This window comes from Candoia aspera, chromosome 3 (genome assembly GCF_035149785.1).
Source record: "Candoia aspera isolate rCanAsp1 chromosome 3, rCanAsp1.hap2, whole genome shotgun sequence".
Classification (NCBI taxonomy): domain Eukaryota; kingdom Metazoa; phylum Chordata; class Lepidosauria; order Squamata; family Boidae; genus Candoia; species Candoia aspera.
In genome coordinates this window covers 161,017,881-161,029,969 of record NC_086155.1, presented here as the reverse complement: position 1 = coordinate 161,029,969, position 12,089 = coordinate 161,017,881, and the positions used below count along the sequence as shown (strand labels likewise).

Here is a 12,089-nt window from a genome sequence, read left to right as displayed (position 1 = left end):
GTTAATTCATGTAGTGTAACCATGCAAGTTATCCTATGTGTATTTTATAATTCTCTGCTAGGAGGCAGATATAACTCATAACTGTTCTTGAAGACTTAAGAGGAAAAGTAAAAAATACAAGTAGTCTTTGCTGAATGACCATTTTTTCAGCACCTGTTCGAAGTTAAAATGGAGCTGAATGAATGGTAGTTACAACCAGTCCTCAAAATTATTGCCACTGCAGCGACCCTGTGGTCACGTGATCAAAATTTGGGTGTTTGGCAGCCTGCCTGCATTTACAACCACAGTGTGCACTTCAACTTCCCCCGCCCACCCATTTGTGCCCTTTTGGCTGCCCTACACACCTGAACCCTGCCGCCCCCAGCTGATTTTGCTGTCTTCTTCCTCCCACTGCTGATGAAGCATGCTGTAGGTAGGTAGTGGCAGTGGAGTGTAGGGCAGCCAAAAGAGCAGAGATGGGGGAGATAGATGGGTGGGGGGAGTTAAAGCGTAGGTGGGCAGGGCAGGATGTTCTCACCTAATGACGATGCAGTCTTCACCTAACAACCTCAAGTGGGACTACCGATCCCTACGTCCTATGTCACTACGTGGTGCAGTTGTGTGATGTTTCGCCTAATGACTGCTTCATTTATTGATGGACATTCCAGTCCCAATTTAGGTCGCTAAGCAAGGGCTACCTGTAATGAATTGTATTGTTAGTCATATATATGGAGATCTCTGCTGTTGCTCTTACTATATTTCTTACCTTTTGCAAGATGCTTGTACCAAGTGTCATGCAAGATACTGGCAAATGTTTGAGATGTTATTTGAAAGTTGGCTTGCAACTTTTCCCTTTCAAGTGATCAAGTAGCCATTTCCATTTTAAATTTTAATTGTTAAATTAATTGATATAAACTAGAAAAACATGCTTAATATTACATTAAATCCTTAAGCTAGAAGGTCAGTAATACAAATAACAAGTAATATTTTCTTGTTTGTGTTCATATGCAAAATAATTTTAACTTCTGTAAAAGTATAGTTCAGTTTGAATTAGCTTAAATTACTTTAAAAAATTGGGCTTATGTAGAAACAATTATTCATACTTTAGTCCTGGAATGTCAAAAATATATATAGTAACTTGTGATTAAAAGACTCATTGACTGCAGTTCCTTTTGAAGTTTTATATTTCACTGTCCTTCATTCTGTTATTATCAGTCTGACATGCTGATATGAAGTAGCGTTGCTTGCTAACAAGTAAAAACATTGTGTGTGTGTGTCTGTGTAGAATTATAACTAGATCTTTTTCTTTGGAGAAGTAAACTTTAATTTTGTTAAAATTAAACAAAAAATTGAAAACAATATTGTGTATTTATGCATATTGTATCAATGAAAATATATACACATAGGGTGCATAGGTTTGGGGATGTACATGTAGTACAATGAATATAGCATTTAAATTTTAATATTCAGTTTTATTAGTATATAATTGAATAACATGGCCATTAATATCATTTATAGCTTTATAATAATACTTTTAAGATTATACTAAGGTATGTCAGAATGGAAATATAGCTATAGATAGATGAGAAGAAATACTCTTAAGTAAATCCTGCATGATTTGTGTAGTTTGTTACGTTGAAAATATGCAGGAATGATCTTGGAGAAATACGGCATATATCTGTTCTTTTTATCAAAGACTCTTTGATAGAATTATACTGCTTTACTCAGTAATCTTTAGTTGAAGACAGTAGATACATTGTTTTGTATGGGTGTAATTGAGGCTTATAGGCATATTTGGAATTTTGATAAGATATAGGCACAGTCACAAAATGGTTGCTTTGATGGTTGTGACCAGTCATAAATAACCATCTCATAGAAACTGGTAACACTAAAATACAAGTATTGTGCCCCTGAATTTGAATGTGAGGGAGAGGCAAAGCCCTTAAATAACAAACTCTACCTTTAAACCAAAGTTTCACACTCACTCAAGATCATTCCCCCCAAGTTTTGTCCTGCACACAGCCAGCACACAACTCAGCATGGTCACTAATTTCTTTCAAGATCCCTCCTCCATCTGCACACACATGATACCCATTGCTGGGAAAACTATAGTCCTCAAATTCCTATTCTGTGGTTATTTGAGCCCCCAACTACAATTACTGAAAATTGAAGGTAGCTTTTTTCTATGCTGGTGTGGGAAATTGATAAAAACCTTCACATAAGCCCTGGAGTAGCATATCACAAAAACAGAGGTATAAAATTTTGTCCACATGTACATGAGCACATTTAAATTTTGGACCTCTTCTTCCTCAGTAGGATTACCCACCCCTGACTTCAAACATGCACAGAGATCTCCTTTTTGTTCATAGCATGTTGGTAGACCTTACAAGTTTTTCTAAGTTTTTTCATACTGCTCCACTCTAACTTCATTCTCTCTGCTAACTTTATAATCATGTTTGGTGAGCCCTCTGCACCTCAACTCACCTTCTTGATTCTTCTTCAGTAGATTTCTCTGCTTTCTCCCATTCTATTGGGTAAGCCTAATTTTTACCCTTACCCTCAGTTCTTCCCCCTTACTGCTCATTTCAAGCCTTCCTTCTTTAACTGGCAGTAGCAATAGAGTTTATCACTTCCTTTATAGAGGTAGGGATACAGCTGGATCTGCATCAGAACAAAGAGTCAGCCTCCAACTGCTTACCTCATGTTTATTTCCTGAATTATGATAGTTCAGAGTGCCTGCAGTTGATTAAGCAGAATTGTTAAAAATACTATAAAAAGTAGATAAGTTTTCTTCTGTTTTTTTTTTAATATTGAAAAATATGCCTTTTAGGAAACTAAATACAGAGCTTACTAGGGGCTGATTATGAAAAAATGAGGTGCATGATTAGATTCAGATGTAAACGTATCAATATACATTTGCTAGCAATACAGATACAGCTTGGCCAGAAACAACATTACCTCCTCTCTTCCCTCTGCCCCCAAATTGGTAATAAAAATACAGAATATGAGTCCCTCTTTTGGGGGAGATGGGCGGTAATTAAATTTGAATAATAAATAAATATGGTTTGGATCCAGGCTTTTGGTTAATGGGGTTTGCTAGTATTGGAAGAAAGAACTAGAAAGGCTCTTTTTTATTATTCTCCTCCTCTAAATTCTGGATTGTTGGAAGGCTTTTTGGAGTTGAGTGTGAAGTATTGCTGGAGGTTACAAAGTGAAGAGGGCATTGTTGCCCCACTGGGAAGTCTTTATTGAATCCCATCCACAAAGTGAGTTATCTATTCTACTTATGTTAATTTGCACATCAAAATAAGACATTAAAATCACATTCTCTGAATATTAAATCTAGTTTTAGAAAATGACATGAAACTACAAATATGAAGAGTTCTAAGGAAGATTGAGTGTAGAGCTCTATATTCTTTATTCTGCATTAGTTCATTTCATTCATATTTAATTCTGTGAGAGAAATTAGAGGCAAAACTGAATTTATTCTTCACAAATTCTTACAGAATTCTTTCATTCTTAACCTTTAAACAGCTATGGTTGTGACTTCTAGTCATACTAGTATTAATAAACTGTTCGTTTAGTTTGGTTGTGGTAGATCACAGAGACCATAAATGTGAAATGAACTTTGTCAGTTGTGCTAACAATATTGAAGACAATCCAGCGTTGGGAAGAATATCAGAAAGTTACAGTGAGGAATAAGATTGGCAAGCAACCCAGAAGCTAGAAATACTACTTTCAATTATGGTTTAGAAGGAGTGTTCTTAGTATAGTGGTATGGTGATCTCTTTTACAGAAAATGAGTCTTTGGCACCAGTACTTCTGAGACTGAAGCTCTGCTTCTCTCTGAAGCCTGTTTGTATCATAGTGGTTAGGGTCTAATGGTTAATCAAACCAAGAATGCTGTTTCAATAGATAGACAATTGTTATTAGGGCAGACACTAAGCTGAAAATGTACTGTCTGCTGCATGTTTTTTAAACATTAAACAAAAATACAAATGGCACATTTATTTCTAAAACAGTTTGGAAGAAAACAACTAGTTATATTTGAATGAAATAATGGATCAGAAGCTATCTCTGCATGTTCCAAAATCTACTCTGCCCAAAAAAGGAAAAGATGAAAGGACATTTTTTGCTTGGAATAGAGCCAGTCTTCCAAAAGAGTATTACTGTTTTTCGTATGCTTCTAACCCTTACCAGCTTTTGTACTTAGAGAATGAACAGAAAACATCGTATCTATTTTATTGCATAAAGCTACTTACCTTTTAAAAAACATCTTGTGTTTGATTTTTGCTGCATTTTAGATTAGTTTTGTGCATGTGATAGAGAAATAAAAAACCTTATTCAAAGTATTGCCAAGTTTTTTTCCTTAAATATTTTTCTGATCCATGGCACTAATGTTATTTTCTCAAATTTTGGTTTACTATTGGAATTACAAAACCATATTGATTTAATGAAGGATATGGATTGTGCAGTGGGGTGGTGATATTGTGTATTATGTGATACAGATGATTTTTGGTGTAATAAAGTGGAATAGATTGTAGAGCAACCAGATTTGTTTTTGAAGTGAAAGAAATTTAAAACATGGGGGGAAAGGCCAATTTAAATTACTGATTTACATTTACATATTTCCATATTTTTTCATGGAAAGGTCTCATTATAAAAGTAAAAAATGGAAAATGAAATATTTCCATTAATAATAGATATTAATAAGTCAAGGCTAATACAGTTGGCAGAGAAGTAATAGGCCATTTTCAAAAGGTTGGCCATAGTTTGGCATCTGTTCAATATTTATTGATCTTCACCTAGATTTTGAATTGGTGGCCGTAACAAAAACATTATGTTTGGTGTGCCACGAGTGATGGTTCCTGAACCAGCAGAATATAGCAGCAGCTATCCATGTCATAGTTATATCCTGATTTAACTGTTGCAGTGTTTTATGTGAGGCTTTACTTGAGGAGCTTCCAAAAGCATCAGTTGTTATAAAATGCAGCAACCAGGCAGGAAATCAATATATTAGGAGCATATTACATTTTGATGAAAGATTAGTGCTGGTAGCCAGTCATTTTCCAGGCACATTTTAACATGATATTTTTGACTTTTAAAGTGTTTAGTCACTTGGGGTGATTCTGTTTGAGGGATTGCTTACTTTGAGATAGTTGAAAAGGAATTAACGAAGGTACCATCACAATCTGAGTTCCATTTCTCAAGCATAGAGTAGAAGATCCAATAAATTACTTCTGGAGTTGCACTCAGTCCTCATTTTCTGCTTTTAGGAAACAAGTCAAGAGTTTTCTCTGTAGCCAGGCCTTTTCGGTTTGAATAAATTAATGGTTAATTTTAAGTGTTTTAATATGACTTTATTTCTTTTTTTACTTTTTATGATTGAGTACTTGAGCACTGTCTAGGGAAAAAAGCAGAATAGAAATCAAAATAATAACAATAATAACAATAAATATAATAGAAGCTTGGATGTGAGGGCCATCTGGCTGTGATATATGTCACCCCATTGATAGCCAAGACTGATTCAGCTTTTTGACTGGTTAGGCAGATGTCTTCTTCCTCACTGTTCCTTGTGTCCCTCCTGAAGCAATGACTATTCTGTTGATGCTCATGTCCTGATTAATATTAGAATATGTTTCATTGTGCTGTTGCTTGCTAAACTACTTAAGCATGATTCTTTAAAAATTTGAGCATTAGGTTCTGTAGAAGAAGCCATTCCGAAGATGTTCCTGTTTTTAGAGTTCTGTTAGTAAGTACACACAGGAGAGGGCTGCGCTGTTCCAAACTCCCTTGGGAATTGCTTTGGTCGTCATAATCTCTCTCTTTAGGGGAATTGCTAAGAATTTCTATTTCACCAGTCATTTAACTGTTAATTGTTAATATTTTTAGTTTTTAGTCTGCTTCCTTATTGTTTATTTTTCATTCTAGTGGTTGTTAGCTGCCTTGAATATTCAATTGACTATAATATCCTAAAATGCATGACTGCTGTGGATTGAAATATTTTTCTGTGTGTACAGATTTCTAGATTTTAGTATGTATTCTTACATAATATTTTAGATATCTAAATAATATATCTAAAATATTATGTACTAATTCACACTAAAATCATACTAAAATGCTTAGCATTTGTGAGTGTGATTAAGCAGTTAGTTAAAGACATTGCTGTTTTCTCATGATACAAGTTCCCTTCTCTGCCCTTTTCCTGCGATTCTAATATCTTTCCCACTAAACCAATAGGAAAGGAATATATGCATACACTCATACTTGAGATGTGTCTTTATTTAATACTTATTAGTTATGTTCTTTAAAAAAATACCAATTTTGTTCCTCAGGATGGATTAGATGCCTTGGTATACGATTTGGATTTTCCTGCTTTGAGGAAAAATAAAAACATAGACACCTTTTTAAACAAATGTAAGTATATATATACATACTCTATACTGGATTTCTGATTATCTAATCTGTGTAGACTTTACTTTTTTCTTTCTTTAATTTCTTTTTTATGTTGATGATGCATACTATATTATTTATTTGCGGGGGAGGGGAGGATTGAAATCAGCTTTTGGAGGAGTTGTATTCATAACCAATATTTTTAAACTAATCTGTTTCATAAAGTTATAATAAAATAGGTTGACCAAGGATGCCCTCTAAACTTCTTTGAAAAAAGCAAAATAAAAAGAATAAAGTAGTGACAAGGGAGGTGGCTTTTGTGTGTCAGCGCTGAGCCTGTGCTTAGAAGCAGCAGTGTTGCTGTGAAGTTTTTATTCTTCTGGGTACTTTACAAGAAGATTTATAGTCCCTCTTCTAGCTCCTTCACTACAAAGAGGCTAGGACTTTGAGGATGAAGTAGGTGAACTGCAAGTATGCATCTTTAGAAAGCCTGTGAGTAAAATGATAAAAAACAATCTATCTAAAATTCTGAATCCTTACATTTTTTTTCTTGTATTCCAAATATATAAATATAACCTTGTAATGTAGCCTACACTGAAAATGTTCATATTCATAAATGTTAGCAAGAATGTAACATAATAAAAATAACAAACTGATATGAAGGTGACACAAAACAAAATGCAGCAAAATGCAAGACAAATAGAATAAACAGATTCATCAGCTTTGGAAGGAACTCCAAGGTTTACATATAGAATGGGAAAACAGGCTCCCCAAATAGTTCAGTAAGGATTGAGCATACTCAGTGATCATGGAACACAGGATAACTTCTGGGAGAGGAATGAGAAGCAGGATGTGAGGTTAGACAGGGTATAACATTGGACATAAGCCCTCCATTTGGAGGCTCTGGAAAAGATAGAGCAGGTTTCAGCAATCAAGCAATTAATGTTAAAACACTATAACTGCTTTTTTGTGTGTGACTGTTTTCTTTCTCTGCCCTTTTCTTGCCATCCTACTATCTTTCCCACTGAACACTTGGAGGGGAATATATGCATGAACTTAGTTTGGATGGGGAAGACAGTATAGTTTGTGAACAGTTTGGCAGACTACTCCTCCGCATTGCTCTGAATCTGCTACCTGAGTTCCTAGCTCAGTATTATAGAGCCAGTTCTGATTGTACTGATTTTTTTCAGGCAGTCGTATGTATTTGATGATACCTGACACATTTTTGGCACAATCATTTGCTGAGTTTTATTGTGATCACTTCAAGTAAAATTACATTGATAATTTGCAGTAGTTAGAGGACAGCATTCTATAGTATTTCTTTCTAAGAACCTCACTAATTCCGTTTTCAAAATGTTAATATTATTCCTTTGAACTTTGCATTATAAAAAGTTATTTCAGTAGTTTCATTCTATATCCACAGAACTGAAATGTTAATTTTTTGGTATAATCTCATACCAATGTTGACCCATGTGGATTAAAATAGCATGTTACCAAATTTGGAGTTAGAGTAACTGTCAACTGGGAATTTAAATTATTATATTTTGTTTCCTGCTAGTAGTGCTTTTAAAATGCAGAGCTTCTTGCTTATGTTTTCATGGTAATTAAAAAAATAACATGAAAAACAGTAAAAACTAAACACTGAAAGACGTTTTATGTTGTGACCAAATCTTTTGTATAGCACTGTAGCTGATTATTTTGGTGAGGAAAGCAAATTGTTCTAATAATTTTTTTCTTTAACTGTCAATAGCCAGTGTTAAAGTTATATCTTGTTTCCACAGTGAGGTTGTATTTGTCATTTGAATGTTGCTATGGGAATGGAAAGTAATCTTTCTGAGATTCAAAGAAGATATTTGTAGCCTGGATAAGAGCTGGGAAATTGTCCTTAAACAATTTCTGTATTTAATACACAACAGATGTTTCAAGAAATAACCAGCAAATGGGATATAATTGAAATCAGACATTTACTCAGTATATTTTTATATGTAAATTTATTTCAAAGACTTTTTATGCTTTGTGCTACAGTATTTTTTCTTTATATTTTCTTCACAGACAAAGACACAATAAACAAAGTAAGAGATCTCCGTATGAAAGCTGAAGATTATGAAGTAGTGAAAGTGATTGGTAGAGGAGCATTTGGAGAAGTTCAATTGGTAGGTTATTCTATGTATGGTTGTTTTATGTATAGCTAAGACTAAGTTTTATTTTAAAATGGAAATTTTAAAATAAGTTGCTATCCAAATGAAAAAGGAATATTTTTACATGTGGTAGATGTTTGTGTCAGTTTCTCTGCTGCCAAAATTTTGGAACTTGAAAATAAGTTAGAATTATATGTGATTTATATGGCTGGACCCTGTTGCTGCCTCATTAATACTCCCTTAGCTCAAATGTGTATTTTTATGAGTGGGTTCTGAAAAAGTTATGGTTCCTTCAAGGAGCAGTTGACAATACAACAATGCCATCTCTAGTTTTCAGTACATTTTGTGTGAAAATCATCAGGGAATGAACCATGATTAGTTTTATGGTAGTAAATGATGATCTGAAATGAAGCCTTCTTACTGAATAGAATTGTAGAGTAACATGATTTGTGAGTGGAAATACAGTTTGATTCTTGGCTTATTCTTGCCTAATTTTTATGCCCTGTATAAACTTGTAAGCAAGCCAGATATGCACAATTAGATCAACTGAAAAAACAACAAAAATTACCAAATAAACCACAACTACTTTATCTGCAAAATAATTTCTGGCTCCTTAACTATGAATCAACTAAATTATAGTTAAAATAGACCATTATTTAGCATGCTCTTTGTATTATATATAAAAAGCAAGATTTATCCCATCTTAAAACGTAGAATAATTGCTATTTATTATGTTTGTTTCCATTCCTATTTTAATTAAACTATTGTTACAGTATACTATACAGAACAAAATACTATGTTCTAATGTTGCTAGTTACTGAGATACATTTTGGCAGGTCATATTGTAAATTTTAATGTAAATATATGAAGTTTTTTTTATCTAAGATGAGAGATTAGATTTCCAGTCTGCACTGCAAGTAGAATTAAAATAGCTTCCATTGTTTTCAGTGAGTTTGTTTTAAAATCTTAATTGCTGTGAGAGGTACATTTTTCTGGAGGAAGGTTTTCCTTCTGGAGAGAGGTTTTGTCTTTCTCTCCTTAATGTGTAATCTACATAAATAATGGCTTCATGCTCTTCCATCGGTGTTTTTAAAAATCCATTGACAGTAGCAACTATTTTAAAATCTAATTACAGTGTTGGGAAATAAGGCATTTTGTGGATAGACAGTATATATAAATAGTACACAGACCTTTAGGAAAAAAACTGAAAGGCTGCATGTCCACAGTTGGTTGTTCCACCTACTTTTTCTGTGCATCCCCTCTGCATTACTTAGTACCACTGGACTGAAATGGGTTCTTCCATTTCTTCCACCTTAATAGGTTTTTAATATATGAAGTAATAAATAGTATATCATAACTTAAGTTTGGAGGTATTTACTTTGTATGATTATGTATCATTTTATAACTTAGTGTTGTAAACAGAACTGACAACTACAATATATTATTGAATGAAGGATTTGGGTCTTGTTGCAGTAGTGCTTGAAGAATGCAATGCAGTTAATTCTCAGATATATTAATTTAATGGCATCTCACTTATTTTCCCCAAAATAAGTGGGAAAATGTTTAAACCTTAGCCATTTTTAGTATTTCAGGTGCTATAGATCGGGAGAAAAATACAAATTAGCTATACAGATAGGGGCAGTTCAGATATGAATGTTTTTAAAGATAAACTACTGAATTTAGAAAATTAATGCCAAATTTGGGACATATCTAGGAAATGATATACTGGTTCTATAAAGATTTCGCAGCTTCCTTCACAGATAGAAAGACCTTTGGCCAACAACATTTCAAAATATTTAGTTGTAGAATATCTACCCCTGTTATGAAGGTAGGCAATAGCATTGATCTTTTCTAGGGCTGTGGAGTGCAGGAGAGGTTCACAGAAATAAGTAAATTGACAATGCTTGTAGAGCTGGAGAAGAACAGAGTGTACCACAATGCTGTGTGAAATGCAAAAGAGCTTTCCTTTGAAGATGATTAGGTACATAACATATAGCCTTTTCATATACCTAATGGAAATAGAGTGTACTCTTACTGTTTCATACTTAAGTTAATTTTTTTCATTGTAATATTTTATTTTTAAAGGTAAGACACAAGTCATCCCGAAAGGTCTATGCCATGAAACTTCTGAGCAAGTTTGAGATGATAAAAAGATCAGATTCTGCATTCTTTTGGGAAGAAAGAGATATCATGGCATTTGCAAATAGCCCTTGGGTTGTGCAGGTATACTGATTTTTATTTGGATTCACATTTGCCAATGATTATATTTGTCTCAAATAAGTGTCTAAAATTTTGTTTTGTCAATAATATAGATTGCATATAATTTAAAACCATGTTAATTTACTGACCTGCAATTTAAAAGCACTCAAATATATTTGTATTTGAATATATATCTTATATATGATTATTTATTCATTCCAATAAATAAAATAATTTCAGTAAAAATATTTTGCAGTTTGTAGTCTGGAATGCAAAGAAATAAACTGATAATTATGCACAATGCTAATTGACAAGTAATTATGAAAAATCTGTTTAGTATGTTCATATTAGCCATTCATCTTACTTTTGTGCTGAATTATGTAACAGAAGGTACAACATTTGCCTTTGAATGGCCTGGTTTAAACAGTCATATCCCAGTTTGTTCAACCAAAATACACAAGACCATTTTCCTGAACATGCAGCCCTTCCCGTCCCTTTGCAGTTAAAGCAGGAAGTTTCTAACAATAGTTTTTTGTTTTATCCAAATTAGAAAATCATGGTTATTAATTTTGGATCCAGACAGTATTTTAATTTAGATTGTCTATTAATATTCTGGTGCGTTACGAAGTTAGTATCTGTGACTTTCAGTGTTGATTTGTAAAACTGTGGTTAATTAGGGACTTTCCTGCTTTGAATTGCAGTCTGTGCAAAAGGAAGAGTTAATAAGCTGCATGTGGCAGAGATATAATTAGCTTAAATTGAGATTGTAGTTGGATATCTCTGGTTCCCTATAGTAAGCTTATGTGATAGTGATAAATTTTTGAGTCGTCCCTCTTTGTCTCTCTTTCAGTTGGATATTCAGTTCTCTCTGTATTTATGTATGCATGTAATCAGTCTATGTGTATGTATGTGTGTATGTGTAAAATAGATTGACCTTTATTTTGTTTGATGGACTTATTGAAGAATGCAATTTAGGCTTCAACTATTAAGAAAAAACTCAAATGCACTACGCTTCCTCTTTCAAAAAGAAAATAGCAATGATAGGAATGCAGCGCACAATGATTTTTGTCTACTATCTTTTATAGTTGTTTTATGCATTCCAAGATGATCGTTACCTTTATATGGTGATGGAATACATGCCTGGTGGGGATCTGGTGAATTTAATGAGCAACTATGATGTCCCTGAGAAATGGGCAAGGTTTTATACTGCAGAAGTTGTTCTTGCATTAGATGCTATTCACTCCATGGGTTTTATTCACAGGTAACTATTTTTATAGTAGCTGATGTTTTTGGCTTCTAAACTGTATTAAAATAATAGTATTTTGAAATTTTCATTTATAATACTACTGGACTATTTACAGTGTCAAGCTTGAGCAAATT

The 12,089-nt window shown here is 33.5% G+C and overlaps 1 protein-coding gene across 2 annotated transcripts in view; it reads left to right on the top strand.

The window, feature by feature from the left end:
- ROCK1 (Rho associated coiled-coil containing protein kinase 1) overlaps positions 1-12,089 on the top strand; it is a 98,069-nt gene that overhangs the window by 15,302 nt on the left and 70,678 nt on the right. For both annotated transcript variants that reach the window (XM_063299162.1, XM_063299163.1), the window contains 4 exons: positions 6,315-6,396; positions 8,425-8,525; positions 10,596-10,733; positions 11,795-11,970. In XM_063299162.1, coding sequence (XP_063155232.1) covers positions 6,315-6,396; positions 8,425-8,525; positions 10,596-10,733; positions 11,795-11,970 — 497 coding nt within the window. The remainder of the gene's footprint in view (positions 1-6,314; positions 6,397-8,424; positions 8,526-10,595; positions 10,734-11,794; positions 11,971-12,089) is intronic.